This window comes from Pleurodeles waltl, chromosome 6 (assembly GCF_031143425.1).
Source record: "Pleurodeles waltl isolate 20211129_DDA chromosome 6, aPleWal1.hap1.20221129, whole genome shotgun sequence".
In the NCBI taxonomy this organism is placed as follows: domain Eukaryota; kingdom Metazoa; phylum Chordata; class Amphibia; order Caudata; family Salamandridae; genus Pleurodeles; species Pleurodeles waltl.
In genome coordinates this window covers 883,993,229-884,010,770 of record NC_090445.1, presented here as the reverse complement: position 1 = coordinate 884,010,770, position 17,542 = coordinate 883,993,229, and the positions used below count along the sequence as shown (strand labels likewise).

General features: G+C 42.3%; 1 protein-coding gene across 1 annotated transcript in view; it reads right to left on the bottom strand.

The window, feature by feature from the left end:
* Positions 1-17,542, bottom strand: part of ENTPD7 (ectonucleoside triphosphate diphosphohydrolase 7) — a 244,708-nt gene that overhangs the window by 185,201 nt on the left and 41,965 nt on the right. The window contains exon 4 of the mRNA XM_069239671.1: positions 11,255-11,460. Within this exon, the coding sequence (XP_069095772.1) occupies positions 11,255-11,460 (206 nt within the window). The remainder of the gene's footprint in view (positions 1-11,254; positions 11,461-17,542) is intronic.

Genomic DNA, 17,542 nt, shown 5'->3' with positions numbered 1-17,542 from the left:
TTTGCAGATATTCCCCCCTTTTTACTTGTATATGTTCATTTTTTCATGTGTACCTTTCGAATATAAATGGACATTTATTAACATTCTTATAGTTGTTACTCGTAACCTGATAATTCATTCTGCTTGACTATATAGTCACGTTCTTTCTGTAGTTTTGAATTGCCTTTTCAGTGATTGTATTTAAACAAATAACAAGGTTTTGTCGAAATTGATACTTCACTTTCTGGTTATAAACAATCAGCAAGGCTCCAGGGAGTGTGAAAGGTTAGAAAGGCTTACTACTGTTTGTTTTGAGAATGTTCAACAATTTTCAGCCAGAACATATAAACTAGAACATAGTGTTCTGACACAGCAAGTTGCAAACAGCTGCACAATTTGACAACTTCTTTACATCTCATTAAGACACTCAGTTATGCAATGATAGGAAAACTGCCCATCTCAACAGATCTCATCACATATCTTTCCCTTCATCCACGCCAGCTCACGACTACAACTTTACAAAAAAATTCAGATTGGACAACCGAGTGCAGTAGGCACCTAAGCAGGCTAGATCATATGAAATACCATAAAATGACTGCAGAGGTGTTCAAAGCTACCAGCATACTGAAAACCATAAAACTGTGCATCGCCCTCTCACACTTCATCTCACACACTGCGTCCCACAACACAATGGCCGAACCTCTGTGGTTATCACAAAACATGGAAACACTTCACACATTGGATCAAAACAAAGATAACATCCTTTCAACCACACACTCTGCAGGATGTGGTGTGCTACCCATGTACGCAAGTGCTTCGGTGCCCAACACAGGGTAGGAACCATTACATAAATGCTACAACACAATTGTTGGATTAGTGCTGGGAGTGACCAACCTGGTGTACTAAGTGTGAGAAGCGCATCATCCACATAAAGAATGATTGTATGTTCATCTGGTCTAAATTTTATCCCTTCAACCTCGAGTTCCTATTAGTGCTAGCAAAGGGGTCCATGCTCAGTGCAAAAAACAATGGGGCTAGCAGGCACTGTGGCCTTGTGCCAGTTGGATCCCTGAAAGCTCTCCATTTAGGGGTATTCTTGCAGCTGGCACTTTATAGTCTGCCAAAATCATATTCAGATATCTAGGGTCCAGTCCCACTTCTTTTAAGTACTTATATTAAAAAAAAAAAAAAGACCAAGTTGATTTTATTTTTCCACAAATGTTTTCTAAAGGGGTTTTTCCACATCCCATGCTACCAGAACCACAGGTATCTTTTTTTTCTCAATTTTTTTCCAAACAGGTTTTGTGCCATGCAGAGGCTATAGTGCACCTGCCTACCAGCCTCTAATCTGGTCTGATCAAGAGAAATCTCTTCAGACAGAAGCTGTTCGAACCTCGACACCAGTACTTTTTCAATAATAATTTAGCATCTATATTAAGCAATGTGTCTGACCTGTATGATGCACAATCTCTCTTACCCTTGCCTGATTTGAGAATGAGTTATAACTGCATACTGCAAAGCCACACCGGGGCTATGCTGAGTCCCACAGGACCATGATGAATTGTTCTTTTTTTTTCTTCAACCTCAGCCCCAGAGTGTGCCCCTCTGGGACCCTCACAAGGGCTATGGATTTGTAGGGTGTCCCTACCTTTTCTACTTATGTTCTTTTTTATTTTGTTTTTCAAAATTAACTTTCAGACCGAATCCTAGGGTCCTGTAATGGCAGTCACAACATTATTATTCATGTTGCTGCTGCCCATCTGTTCCTTTGATTCCATGGGACCAAACAATCTGATTTCTTTATTTGATGTCCAAACAACACCTCCCTCTACCCCCACGAGAGTCCCACAGCAATGGATACCTTTTGAACCTTAATTTCCCTAAAACGTTGCACAAATTTACACCAATTCACAAAAAGCATTCTTTCTGGGTAAGGATTTAGCTTCCTGCCAATTTTGGTGTTTTTCTGTTCAGATGTTTTTACTGTATTATGATCCAATTTTCTTCATAGGATTTTGCCTTGAGCGAAATGCATTTTGAACCCCCACCCAATATTCTAGGCCTCATTTTGATAGATCACCCTGAAACTTTGCAGTTAACAGCTTAGATGTGTGAACGTTTTTTGGAAAGTCATGTGAAGATTTGTCAAAATTCACCAAAGTTATTAGCGAAACAAAAAAATGCTCTTCCTATGAAAAATCTGATCTAACTAAAACAATGCTCAGACACACACACACACACACACACATATATATATATATATATATATATATATACACACACACACACACATACTTAAGTGTATGTATGGATATATATCTATACACACACACACACACACACATTACCTAGTGGCCGTCGCCACTAGGTAGTTATAGTTAGGAACTAGTTTCTATAGAAAAAGCAGTTGTTTTTTTTTACTTTCCTATATATTTCGCGCAGCTAGATGAATCTTCACGAAAATTTCCCAATAAATTAAAGAGTCACATGAGCTGCTGTCTGGAAAGTTTCGGGGTGATCTGTCAAGCAGGGGCTGAGATGGAGGGGGTAACATTTAAATGGCTTGCATTGTTAATTCCCATTGGAAAAATTGAACAGCAATAGCACCAAAACCACTGGATGGAATTAAACCAAATTTGGCAGAAAGGTAGCTCTTGACCCAGAAAGAGCCCTTGTTGTTACATGGTGTAAATCCGTTCAGTCATTTTTTAGAAAAGAAAGAAAATCCAAATTATACACACATACATACACACACACATATATATATACACACAAAAAAAATTCACGATCTTGTGCTCTACTTCCAGATGAAAATGTATTTAAAAAAAAAAAAAAAAATGTAAAGGGGCCAGGGTACAGAAACCCTGATCTCTTAGCTCTGGTTGTGCTAAATACATATGTATGTATTTTTCTTTTGTATTTAATTTATGGTGGGGGTCACAGTGGATCAGTTGTAATTTTGTTTTTTTTAAAACACAAAAGGTGGGGGTGGTAATGTGGGGGGAGGGGGCACCCGGCCCTCCACCCGCCTCCCTGGGATTTAAGCAACATTAATGCGGGCCCCCCCCCAAACCAGCACCACCCTGGTGCTTCAAACAATTAAAACGTGGGGGCACCTGACCTCTGTCCCCAAAGAAGCCACTGATGGCACGGGGGACGACCACCACCCCCCAGGGTCGGTTCCTGCTATTCCATGGGGTGCCCACCCCCAGGACATTGCTGTTTGCTGTGGCTTGGTTGCAGTTTTGACAGCTGCAGCCAAGTCACAGCAAACATATCTCCACTTTCTGCCAGCAGGACCTGTTAAACAGGTCCCGCTTTCAGAAAGCAGTGTTTCGATCTGCGTTTCCTGCACGCAAATATGGATGCAGGGAAGACAGATAGAAACATTTGTCTAGCAAGCAGAGGGCTGCTATAAAAAGCAGCTCCTTGCTTACTGGAACAAAGCTGGCTCACGCAGGAGGTGGGAGCCGGCTGGGACCTCGGGAGAGGACTTGAGGCTACCCCCGCAGATCCAGATAGCCTGAGAAGGGCATCAAAATGGGGAGAAAAAAAAAAGAAAAAAAAACACACAATGGCCTAACGGTTAAGGCCTCAGTCCCTCACGCAGAGTTGAGGGTTCTAGTCCAGGTGTGTCTGTAGTTATTACCCTACTTCATTTTTTTTTTTTTTTTACTTTAAAAAGTTTAAGATTCATAATGGAAGGAGCTCTCACTCTTTAATGGACAAAAACATTTTTCTTTTCAATTTGTCCAGAAATATCTCATTCTAGAAGTGTATCATTTATCATAGCCCAAAAATCATTCCACTGCTCACCCTTTCTCACTCAATTTCGCTTTTTCAATCTTTCTCCCACTCACACACCAACTCAGACCCTTATGCACCCACTCACATACCCACGCAGACCGTAGTGCACTCACTCACAGCCCCACTGAAACCCTCATGCACCCACTCACAGACCCGCACAGATACAGACGCACCCATGAAGTAACGGATGCATGCATTCTCACACCCACTCTCACTCCAAGATACAGCCTCTAACACCTATTCTCACACCCAGAGATATAGGCTGCGGCCAACTCCCGATACGGCCTGCCAGTGGGCATTGTGCAGAGTAGGGTTGGGTGGTTAGAGGGGGGTGGCAGCAGGGACTGGCTGCAGGCCAGGCCTTGTGGGCATTACCTGCAGCGCATGGACAAAGGCTGTGCCAATGCAAGGTTTGGGTGCTTATAGGGGGTTGGCTGAAGGCCGTGCGCGTCGGTGGTTTGATTAACGTATAGTAATGAAAATTAGTATACGTTAAAAAAACAAAGAAATTCACCAAAGGTTACAGGTATGTCATAGTTAGGAAATGGATTTAAAAAAAACAGAAATTCACTGAGAAAAAAAAAAAAAAACAAAGGTTACAGGAAAGTTATAGTTAGGCTCACATTTTAAACCTACAAAACTATACAAATTCACCCATTCGAGTTATCTCAAGTAACAAGAACTCATTCCCTAAGGTAACTATAACTTGCGCCCTCGCCATGCACTGCCAATTACCCCACAAATTACGGCACTCATCACATCATTGATAATAGCAATGTAATATTTGCAGTATCATTTTTGACAAAAAACAGTGCACGTCGGGGCGCAAGTTATAGTTACCTTGTAACAGTGAAAATAAGAGGAGGTTTGAACCACATTTAACATACAAGCCACCAGAGGGTACCCTGCAGTCCTCGGCTCAAGCACTACTGTGCCTGCTGAACTATCTTTATCAATGCCACTGTTTAGAAACAAGAGATGTTTCAGGAGTGAAAATACAGACCTGTCACCTTGTGAGTTTGCAAACCATCACACCCCAAAAATAATAGATCTCATTTAGTTACACCGTTTTAACCTCTGGGGTGTCACTGATGGCTATCACATGAATGGTGAATGTGTGTCCCAACTTCCACAGCATATAATGTCTGGGACCTGCACCATTTCCCTTTCTTATTCTCCAAGCGTGAGCAAATTGGACTCTGGTCTCCCGAGAAAGTGTTGGTGCTTGTAGGAAGTTGGCTCTGTATATACTATTTCAAAGTAAGAAATAGTGTGCACAGAGTCCAAGGGTTCGCCTTAGATGTAAGTTAGCGGCAAAAAGAGATAATTCTAATGCTCTATTTTGTGGTAGTGTGGTCGAGCAGTAGGCTTATCAGAGGGTAGTGTTAAGCATTTGTTGTACACACACAGGCAATAAATGAGGAACACACACTCAAAGACTGATTCCAGGCCAATAGGTTTTTATATAGAAAAATATATTTTCTTAGTTTATTTTAAGAACCACAGGTTCAAGATTTACAAGTTATACTTCAAATGAAAGGTATTTCACTCAGGTATTCTAGGAACTTTGAATAATCACAATAGCATGTACAAGCAAGCACAGAAAGTACACCCCCAGCGGCACAGGGGCGGCCGGGTGCAGACTGCAAACAGGCGTCGGATTCCTTGTTACAGACAGTTGCGGTCAGGGGGAGCCTCTGGATTTCCTCTGCAGGCGTCGCTGTGGGGGCTCGGGGGGGGGGGGTCAACTCTGGCTACTCACGGGGTCGCAGTCGCCGTGGAGTCCTCCCTGTAGTGTTAGTTTTCTGCAGGTCGAGCCGGGGGCGTCGGACGTAGAGTGGAAAGTCTCACGCTTCCGGCGGGAAACGTGTGGTGTTTAAAAGTTGCTTCTTTGTTGTAGAAAGTTGCAGTTTGTTGAACAGGGCCGCTGTTCTCGGGAGCTTCTTGGTCCTTTAGATGCAGGGTAGTCCTGAGGCTTCAGAGGTCGCTGGACCCTGTTGGATGCGTCGCTGTTGCAGTTTTCTTCGAAGTAGGGAGACAGGCCGGTGGGGCTGGAGCCAAATCAGTTGTCGTTTCCGTCTTCACTGCAGGGCTTCAGGTCAGCAGTCCCTCTTCTTCTTCAGGTTGCAGGAATCTATCTTCCTCGGTTCTGGGGGCCCCTAAATACTGAATTTAGGGGTGTATTTAGGTCTGGGAGGGCAGTAGCCAATGGCTACACCCTCTTTGTGCCTCCTCCCTGTGGGGAGGGGGGTACATCCCTAATCCTATTGGGGGAATTCCTCCTTCTACAAGATGAAGGTTTCTAAAAGTAAGTCACCTCAGCTCAGGACACCTTAGGGGCTGTTCTGACTGGGGGTGACTCCTTGTTTTTCTCATTATCTCCTCCAGCCTTGCCGCCAAAAGTGGGGGCAGTGGCCGGAGGGGCGGGCATCTCCACTAGCTGGGATGCCCTGTTACAAAGGGGGTGAGCCTTTGAGGCGCACCGCCAGGTGTTACAGTTCCTGAAGGGAGGTGAGAAGCACCTCCAGCCAGTACAGGCTTTGTTCCTGGCCACAGAGTGACAAAGGCACTCTCCCCATGTGGCCAGCAACATGTCTGGTGTGGCAGGCTGGCAAACACTGGAAGTCGGGTATGTTTTCAGGGGGCATCTCTAAGATGCCCTCTGGGTGTATTTTACAATAAAGTGCACACTGGCATCAGTGTGCATTTTTTGTGCTGAGAAATTAGATACCAAACTTCCCAGTTTTCAGTGTAGCCATTATAGTGCTGTGGAGTTCGTGTTTGACAGACTCCCAGACCATATACTCTTATGGCTACCCTGCACTTACAATGTCTAGGGTTTTGCTTAGACACTGTAGGGGCATAGTGCTCATGCACATATGCCCTCACCTTTGGTATAGTGCACCCTGCCTTAGGGCTGTAAGGCCTGCTAGAGGGGTGACTTACCTATGCCACAGGCAGTGTGAGGTTGGCATGGCACTCTGAAGGGAGTGCCATGTCGACTTAGTCATTTTCTCCCCACCAGCACACACAAGCTGTGAAGCAGTGTTTATGTGCTGAGTGAGGGGTCCCTAGGGTGGCATAAGACATGCTGCAGCCCTTAGATACCTTCCCTGGCATCAGGGCCCTTGGTACCAGGAGTACCAGTTACAAGGGACTTACCTGAGTGCCAGGGTTGTGCCAATTGTGGAGACGAAGGTACAGTTTAGGGAAAGAACACTGGTGCTGGAGCCTGGTTAGCAGGGTCCCAGCACACTTTCAAATCATAACTTAGCATCAGCAAAGGCAAAAAGTCAGGGGGTAACCATGTCAAGGAGGCATTTCCTTGCAGTGCTGCTCTCCTGCTACTTCCAGACTGTCCTTCGCTGAAGGAGTTTATACTACTCAAATAGCTTGTTGTACAGAAACCTGAGATTAGAGGGAACTACGCTCAGGGTTAGCCCACCACTCCATCTGGTCCCGTCTCCTAATCAGTGGATATTGCCCCAATACATCTTGTGACAGTGGGCCTTAGTCCCTCCATCCTCACAAGCTTGCTGCGCACATACAAAAGAGATCCATAGAAGGTGCATCTCTTCTGTATTTGTTTTGTCCTTGAAACTTAGCTTCAGTTTTGGGTTCCTCCTAAGAGTACCTCTGTATTATCTGCCCATCAGTAGATTATAGGAGTGTTTATTTATTTCTTTGTACTTTGGGGGTCTGCTGCCCACTGACAGCATCTCATTGTCCTCTACGATGAAAGAAGGTTTAGTTACCACAAACGAATCCTGTGGAATCGCACAGGATTGACCATTATCTAAAAGCATCTCGCCCAACTAATGCTCAGTGGGTCGCAGGGTGGTTAAAGTCAATCTGGTTTTCTGTTCTGGTTGGCATATTCATTAAAACTTTAGTGTTAGAGGGTCTAGAAAACCCATTTCTTGTTCTGGAAAGAAATCCAGAAAACATATCAGGCACCTGTAAATATCTGTACATGTACGAGATGTGTGGGAGATAATTTTTTAGGTTTTGAGAGTGCAGCTGTCAAACAGTCCTGCTGTTTGCAATAAACTTAAGAGTGGGCTTTCAGTCCACCCCATTAAACTACTGTTTTTTTTTTTTAGCCATCTATTTCATCCATTGGCTAGAGACTTTGTCAATCAATCAATCTTGGCTCAACCCAGAATACTACTACTCTTGTATGCAATGCTTTTGACTGTCTGGGTGGATCTTTCGGCCTCCAGTATGTTTCTTGCATTGAAAGAATAGGGGTGAATTTTACCTCTCACTCCTTTGCATTGCACTTCTTCCTTTTCACGTTGGTATGTGTCCACTCCCTGTGGCTCAATCACAGCCCTCCAACATTCCTATTTGTGTTAGTTCCAAGTTTCACTCCCTCTTCATTCACTGTCTTTGGTTTCTCCCATCCCTGTCTTTGCTCGCTCGCTCGCTCCCTCCCTCCCTCCCTCCAGTGCATTCCTCCATTTGTCTGTACAGGGACTTCCTATTCGCTGTAATTGACTCAGACCAACATGGTCCTCTTGACACACTGCTCACAGACTGAACTATCAACTGCTGCTCGAGCTCTTTAATACTATTCCACATTGTGAGCAGAGGTAGTTAAACAATCCAGATGGCACACAGCGGAGGAGCAGTATGTGTGATCCTTCCCAGAGACAAGCGCCATCCATCCTATGCCTCAACTCTACTCATCTCCTGTACAGCACAGAGAATGGCTCTCCTCTCAGACAACAAAGTAAGCATTCATTTGTTTTAAACATATATTTCAAAGGCATTTCGACTATTGGCTCTCAGCAAATATGTAGTTCAGGCCTTCTCACGTATTGCACTTTGAAGGCCAGTATTTGTCCTGTTGAGAAAAGACTGCAATACCTCCACTGATTACAGCAAATAGCAATGGGAGGCACGGCTGTGCGTTGGGGCCAGTGTAGAGCTCTGTTATTTGGGAAACTCAAATACACAAAAAGTGATTCAAAGAATGCTTGCAAACAGTCTAAATTACTGGAATCACTTGGTCTAGAGGGTTCCACTGGGTGAAATGTTAAGGATTTGAATGCAACAGAGGTCTGCCTTATGCAAATCAGCACTGACCCCGCTCATCATGGGAACATTCCATCCCTCCCCCAAAGGGGCAGGAACAAAGCTGATTTGCATATGGCTGGATCCTGTCTGGGGTGGCATGGTGGGCAAAAAAAGATGGACTGGATTGTGGCCAGGGGTAATTGCCAGTGGCTGAGATTAATTGTTAACCCACCCATGGTTTTTTAGGTCTGGCTTAACAGTGCAGCTGTACCAGACCTTATGTAATCAACTGAACATCTTTAAGAAGCATAGCAGAGATCATCTCTAGCAGCCCCCACATGTTCATAATTCCCTAGTGCAGAGCAGGGAAGGATTTATGTGCTGTTTGTCCCATCTCACAAACCCTGGAGGGCAACATTAAAAGGGGTCTCAGTTTTTTCCCCAACTGTAATTCTGTATATATTTGTAAATGAATGGTTTTGTTGTGCAAAACCTTATGCTCAATAAATAAGCCCTGTATTGCTTATGGCCACAAGTACATTTTAAAGGCTTATAGCCCAAATGGCTCACTGGACAAGGCTATATATTCGATGACACTGCTTTGATCTATTTACTATAGAAAGTATGACAAAAGCAGTAGGCCAGAGTTGCTAAATAATAAAAGCAGATGTTAAAACCAATCAGCCCTTAAGGGTGAATTGTCATGACACATTGGCAAGGCTTGTAGACAGGTGTTTTGTTAATGAAATCTCATGGGTCACCTTATTAGGCAACTGTTTTGGCTACCAATGTATTGCTTCTAAACTTGAAAGCCATGTTAGAACGTTCGAAAAGCAATAATATACTCAGTAGCTTGCAAGACAGCTGCCCACTCATATTTAATTGTATGTTTTTATTGCAAGAATATGCTCGGTCATGATTAGGCAGCAGCATGCTTTCTTTTTGCCACATGTATTCTTTTAATTTATATTGTATATGCTTGTTGAGTGTCGGTGTGTTTTATTGTGTGTGGGAATGTGCGTGAAGGAAACTGTGTCAGTGGGTGGATAGATGGATGCATGAGTGCAGGAATGACGAGGTGTTTATATGATGAGTTACTGAGGGACTAAACTCACCAGTCACTGAGAAGGCAGTTTCATTTATAAAGCTAGATCTCTTGAAATTGACAATGCTTGCTTGCTTTCCTCAGTGTGACACTCCAAGACTGACAAGTATGAATAAAGGCGAGTCCCATACCGGTCTGGGGATGCTTGTGTTCCCATTCCGAGGGGTCGGGCTGAACCGTTTCTAATAGAGAAGGACGAACAATGATTTGGATATAGTTTTTTCCCCTCTGAAGTGGCCAGGTGGGCAAAAAACGAAGGACTGGAATGCGGCCCTGTGCAATTACTAGTTCCTGAGATTATATCAAACAATCCACTCATCACTTTTTTGTTGTACTCTTATTTGAGAGACGACGATTCATTAGTGCCTTCCTGGTTGAATCACCTGAGCTGCAGAAAGGGCAACACATTGATTTTTACTTTAAACCCAGTTGTGCTTAACATTCATCTATAAGACTCTGCTAAAACTAGGGCTAGCAAGACACATTAACTCCCCACCTGTTAATGACAATATTTGCACATTAAGTCCTTCGACCGATCGAAACATGTTTTATAAGCAACCTAAAGTGACACTAACGGAAGCAAATTACTGAACCTTCTGAATCTAGCCGAAAGGCACACTGAAAGCATGACTAGTACAACTGTTCAATGACGGGCATGGGTTGACTGCAGGAGTTGTTTGGAGTAACAATGTCATATGAGTTCTTACCTCCAGCTACAGAATCGTGCTCTTCCAAAGACGGTGGTATGCTCGATGCACACTTTAATGCAGCTCTTTTTACAGCGAAGAATCATCTTGAAAGCATTACGTTGCAATTTAATATTAGATTTGCTGGGAAAAAAAGTGTCCTTTTACCCGAAAGCACCTGGCTTGAATGTCCTAATTTAAGGCTGCATAGGATGTTGGCTGTCTCGTTCACAAAAAATTATGAAAGATGTGCGTGAAGGCAAGGAAGTATTCAATATTGATATACTTTAATTTCTTTCGTTGCACTTTGTCTGGTTTTACTCTATTAATGCATTCATACACAGGCATACACAAATGTACACATGTAGGTGACCTGGATTTTCATGTGTTAGCACATTTAACTCAAACATGTTGACTTTACCAAAGCATGCTAACAAGAGTATATAAGCAGAGCACATCTTATCCTGCATCAGTCGTCACTCACCACCAATTCTATTTTAAAGACGTACTTCAGCACCAAGTTTCACACCCGACTCTTGCACTGCAACAATTAAACACAACCCAAACCGAGTGCTTCACGTAGCGCCTTACTAACTTTGGTGGGGGAGGAAGGGGGAATGGCTTGTGGCCCAGTGACGGTAGTTCGATTAGGTACCTGGTTTGATCTTCTTGACAACTGGTTTGCTGTTTCGGTCTCTCATCTGCTTGATGTCCAGGAGGTCATGAGGATTGCCGTTGTGCTGTGGCCAGAAATAAACAAAGACCCTTGAGCCGCTGCTGCCGCAGTCAACAACGATGCCATAGCTCAGTCTGGGGTTCTCTGTATCAGTGGCTTCAAGGTCTCCGACTCGCGCCAAGTACCTGCCGGTGGGGTGGGGGTAAGGGCAATAAAAATTAGGTGCCAGAGCATTACATAATCCCTAAAAAAATTTTTTTTAATGATTTACACATAAAACACACTGCACATTCCCATCTATGAATCCTGAGCTCTAGAACAACCTGGTCCTTAACCACTGTAGAAAAATGCGGGTAGAGGTCTAATGCAGTAAATGTAAAATGAGATCAGAAGGAAGCGCAGTTGGCATAGCTCCCACCCAGACACCTCTAGGTCACTGTTCCGATTCCTTGCTGGACCTACACAGCATTTACTACTTTCAGTGAGTGACGGTAAATTAGTATCCAGTATTCACACTCTATGAGACAACTGAGGTTTTGATTGGGCCCCAAGCAGTAATAGTTATGGATCAGGTACATTGTGCCGGACATCATAGGAATTAATGCGAGTGGACTACAGAAGAAACAGCCTTCCTTCACCACTGAAGTGCAATAGACGTATACCAGGACACTGTCAGTGAAGATATCACAGCGGAGAGGAGCATAAAGAGGATAGTTATTCAGCCAAAGTGGAAATATATTGATTTTGTAAACAGCCCTTGTATCAGCTGTGCATTACTGACATGCTAATGGTATCATGCTTCGAAAATTATGGCTACTTCATTTCTGCTGAGAGTCCTAAAGCCATTTTATTAGACTACACAGTTACTAATTCCGCTTAAGAGCGTTCAGCTGAGCACACCGGCCCAGGTACTTCACAGAAGTGCTTTCTCACAAACAGTATGGAGAAACGTCTGCACAGCACACAAGGGAATTGAGTACTAGTCAATTGTGTTGATAAAAAGCGTAGATATATACATAAGCATTCACTAAATAAGTAAGCATTTCACTGATGTAGGTCTCAAAGTTTTTACACAGTGCTAAATATGATGACACAGAGTATTTTGAACACAGTCGCACTAAAATATTTTAAAAAAATAGACTTTCAAATGCGCCTGTAGAAAAGAGTTGACTTCTCAGTTGGATTCCTGAGGTGACATCTGTCTAAAGGTGGGGCATAGAGGGATATGTGGAGACTACATCACTTCACAAACCTGACAGAGGTTTCCAGGGAACCAGAACGTAGTACGCTTTCATTATAAAAAACATTCTGTCATTACAAACTACAGTACCAAAAAGATAAAGAAATGCTGTAGAGTGAACATCAAATAAAGCACAAAGCTAGACTGTCTTGACAAATTAATGCATGGATTTCAGAAATATATTTTGCAGCAAATATAGATCAAAACCATAGTCGTCAAAAAGAGAGGGAGAGTAGTCTTTCAAGTCAGATAACACCAAAGGAAAAAAAATAACTTCACATAATAGATAGAACAGTTAGTTAAAAAAAAAAAAAAAAAAACGTTTCTTAGTTACCACCCCTTTCTAGGTGGCAATTAGTCACTGAATCTAGCACCTACGACATGGCTGCATCGAACACGCTACAAGAAAATCTCACAACCAAGATAAGTGGTTTTAGATAAAAGCCTCTTGAAATTGATGATGCAAGTTGATCGATGATACAGGTTTCGATCTTGCACAGCCAGCTCCCATTTTGCTTCACGTGCAGTCATTTAATGTGTCCACAGTACATTACTCAAGTTAATCATCGTCAAGTCATCGGAAGCTTTATAGATTATGACACCGGACTAGAAACTAAAACACAATTATGGCCATCTGAGCATCAGGTTTCGCAACAGCACCAATAACATATCCCCAGAGCTCACATTATGGATAATAAAGAGCTCAAACCCAAAATAACTGTCATCCACTTGTGACCAAGCAGGTCGTCTTCTTGCTTATTAGCACCTCAGGACTCCGGCTACAGGATGTTATGTTACATGAACTTGTTTTGCCAGCAGAAAGGATGGCCGCAAAGCTCAGACCTGAAGGCCACAGCTCTCAGGATCTAAACTTAATCGCATTACAGGAAAACCAATCTGTATGATGAAAAAAACAGTACAAGGCTCAGCTGATTTTCACCGTGTTCTTGCGAAGAAAATATTTCCTTTTTCCTAGTAAAGCATGGTCCTACGAGAGACAAATTGTATTAAGATTTAAGTCGTTGCTTCCATGCAGTTAAGTGGGAGATAGGAGATCTTACTATCAGCAGGCAGTTTGCAACCTTGCTGTTCCGCAGTAAATGCACTTTTGACCTTACAAAAATAAATAAATTAGTGCAAACTTGCAATCAGACGCACTCTTCTCAAACGAGGGATAGTTTACATTTTGTGAAAACGTTTGTATTTGTGTATTGCCCACCCGAGAACAAATTTCCAATAAAATCATCAACAAAAAGGTAGGTCAACAAAATACACACTGAAGTAAAGACAAAAATCATTCAAAAGTAAACTTTGTACTACAAAGCAACTAGAATTACGGCCAGCCAGTAAGCAAATCCAATCACTCTTCAAACCTGATCCTATGTTAAGTTCAATGGAATGGACATGTCTTTATGCATACAAGATGTGAAAGAAATTGACAAAAACCTAAGGCCTTAATGCAGACGTTACACATCCAAAGCTCAACAATAAAACAGCCATCAAACCAAGAATGAGAACAGGACATAGTAGATGCGATACATCACCACAATATGAAACAGACTCCTGTCAGCAATGGAAACCCCATAACCTCATGGAAAGATGCAGGCCTGCTGAAAAAGTTGAGATTACACCCATGGTAAAATGTGCACCAGATAAGACAGTAGCCTAAAACAACATTTTAGAACATAAAAATGCTTATTTTGAAAATCAATGGCTTAAGTCTAACAGCCTACTGTAATAATGCAAAATAAACAAGCATTTGCAATGCAATGGGTCTCGCGTTTGCTCAAGTTAGAGCTATTAGCATTGTAAATTCCTAATTGGACTTTTCTTGCCACATAAATTGAAAATGAAAAGTAAAACAGTTGACATAAGCAAATCAATTCATAGCGCCTCAGCCGCCATGAGGGTGAGCGAGAAGGAGCTACACAAAAGGAAAAAGAAGTTCGGCAAACGTGCAATTATCCAGTAAACAGGGTCGGTCCCCAAGGCGGGACTAAAGTAAAGCATTTACCACTGTCAAAGGATTTTTGAAAGGCAAGCCCATGAACGAGTGAAAGTGATGGAAGTGGTTAAAAGCCCACATATATACCAACACATCCGAAAAACAACGTTTGCGCACTGCTATGCTCGACCTTCAAAAATAAATTTAGATGGACTATGTCAAAAAAGGAAAACACATTTAAAAACTCCCAAGGCAAGCATTCATGAACTTTCCCAACAAGTCTATGCCATGTAACCTTCATCGCCCTTCAGGTCACTGCCAGGAGGTGCACATTACGTTCCTGAGCACAACAAACACTATAAACAAATAGGAACAACAATAATAGAAAAGAGAGCATAGTCCCACATTTCTCAAACGTGCTTACTGCAGTATCATACATTCTTAAACCTTTCAGGAATATATTTTTTCTATGATTATTTTCATTTAACAAAGACAGAAACCCTGACGAAGCCATTGGCTTTAAGGCAGCTGGACTATATGTGGGCAGAGGTGCACTATGATATTAAGGCCCAGTACCTAGTTTACCAGAAACGGCTACACGAGGCAGACAACAGAGACGCTAAGCTTCTGGCATGGCTGAGAACGAAAGAAGAGTAGATGCAAAGGGTCGAAAAACCACGGACCGAAGAAGGTGAGGTGGTGAGCGAGGACAGGTCTTGAAGATCTGTAAAAAGTTACGGGCAGAGAAGCCTTGAGAGGAGGCATATTCGTTTTTTATTGCATAAAATGAAAAAATCGTTCCAAATAAGTCACAAATATTAAAACAGAACAATTCAAATCAAATCGATCTACACACCAACAATATTCACTAAAACGTTTTACATGTTATTGCAGAACTTACTTAAACGCACCTTGAAACATTTAGAGACACAGCTTAGTATTATTGCAGAAATTCAAGGCCTTCTCTCAGTGTCAGCTCACTATAAATGAAGATTTATTTTAGAGATCTTTATCGTTCTTCTCTCAGACCTGGGCAACAACAAAGAAGGTGCCAGACAGTTGCTCTTTTGTAATTACTCCGTCTACAGCTTGCCCCTTCTGGCAAATGGGATTTTCTGCTTTGCCTGAATTCCCATAATGGAAACCAGAGAATGCGCGTGCGTGTAAAGGACTATCGACATGTCTAAGGGTCATTCTCCCAGCCACTCTTGTTTAACGATTCATAGGAGTCGAGTAAAATATGTGAATTTCTAGTTTGCTTATTATTGATGCTGTTTGAAACGCGAGAAAGTGATGATGCTTATGACGGTTTTTGAAGGACCAGTAGCACAGGTCTCCTCAAGTTCTAGCAGTGCTTGGTCTGAGTACAGCGTTCATGGTTTATGTGCATTTTGGGGGTCTTGAATGATAGTTTTAAGTACTGCTTTGATAAAGCACGATTTATCACTTCTGAGTTGGTGGCAGTAATTTAATTTGGGCTGCCTTAATTCCGGGGTCTTGCCTGAGCATCCTGAATACAAGCCTTATCTGTGACCTGTTGGTACTCTGGGGCAGCTCGAAAACCCTTCTACAAAAGTTGCATTGGAGAAGATCGAGGATAGAGGCCAATCTACTGGGGAATACGGACTGGCCGTACGAAAGTGCTGGTAAAAAGGTAACCCCATGAGCTTTAGCATATCTTCTGCTGAGGGCCTTTCCAGTTTCACGTTCAATGTTCACAGAGCAAAAGTTAGGGCTTATTATTATTTTTTTTAATGGAGAAACATGGTGATGTTTGATTTTGCAACGGATAACTATTTGTTGCACTAGTACTAAAAGGGTATCTTTCTTTCACTTTTTGTTTTGGACAGTGACCCCCCCTAGTAGGCAAAGTGATATAGACTACATAAGAAATTACTTCAGAGTTCCATGATGTGAGTGAGGGTAGTGTCCCCATTGGAGAAGAGTGATGTGGTTTTTAATTCAATGTTTAACAGGCCACCTGATTTCAACGTAAATAAAGAGGGGCTGTTACTTAGTAAGCACAAGATATTCCATCTGTTTAGGATATCAGTGAGGAGGTGGATTTCTCCAGAAGTAACACCCGAGACTAACAGAAGGTCTAAGGGATCAGTTAGACTTACCACTTGAACATTTCTTTAGAATGGGAGGTGCAGGGGGTTAGATAATATTACCTCACCAAAGCCACGTAGGTTTAAAAAAACAGTATGGTAAATAGACATGCATTAGTGACAGACTGTAGATACTATAGATCATGGGTCTTCAATCTTTTCTATAGCGAGAGCCACTACTGATATGTGAAAATCATTGTGAGCTACCCAATGCTAAACAACTTGTGCATTATTACCAGACACCCCCACTCTCAGCATCTTTGACTTAAGCCTAACGCCCATAGAGCCAGATACTACGGCTTGAACAAAATACTTTGACTATGAGCACTATGACAGGGCTTCCATGTGCGTCAGTGAGAGAGTGGTCTTTGGGGATATATGAACATGTGTTCATATGGATGAGATATATGTGTATGGGTAACTGAGAGCCTGTGTACTTGTGGCACAGGACATACCTTTTGCCATATGTGACACCGTTACATGTATAACACCAACATACAACCACTTTCTTTTTTTTTAAATGGAAGACATTTAAAGCACAAAAATGTTCATAATGTGGAAATCTTTTCTGCACTTTAACTTTCTCCCATTTAAAAAAAAAATGACTGACTTTTTCAGTTCTAAATATGGCACAGTGTTCTACTGTACACTGGGAGCAAGAGTACTGCTGATTGTAAATGCAACACTGAAAAAAATGAGAACATTGAAATTAAAGTTTAACTTGATTATAAGATAACGGTACATTTTAAATGTTCTCTGACTTAAAAGCATTGAGAAACGTCATTTTGTTCAGACCTTCAATACTGTGTTGGCAAGGACTTTTATTTAAGGGTTAAATACCTTAGTGCTTCAATTCTTCACCTCCTGTGCCCTGGGTCATAAATCCGACTCTGCAGCCTGATGATAATAATGGAAATCAAACACAGCCTTCTTTTAACTTTAAAAGAAAAAATTTGACCCTTTGCTTATTT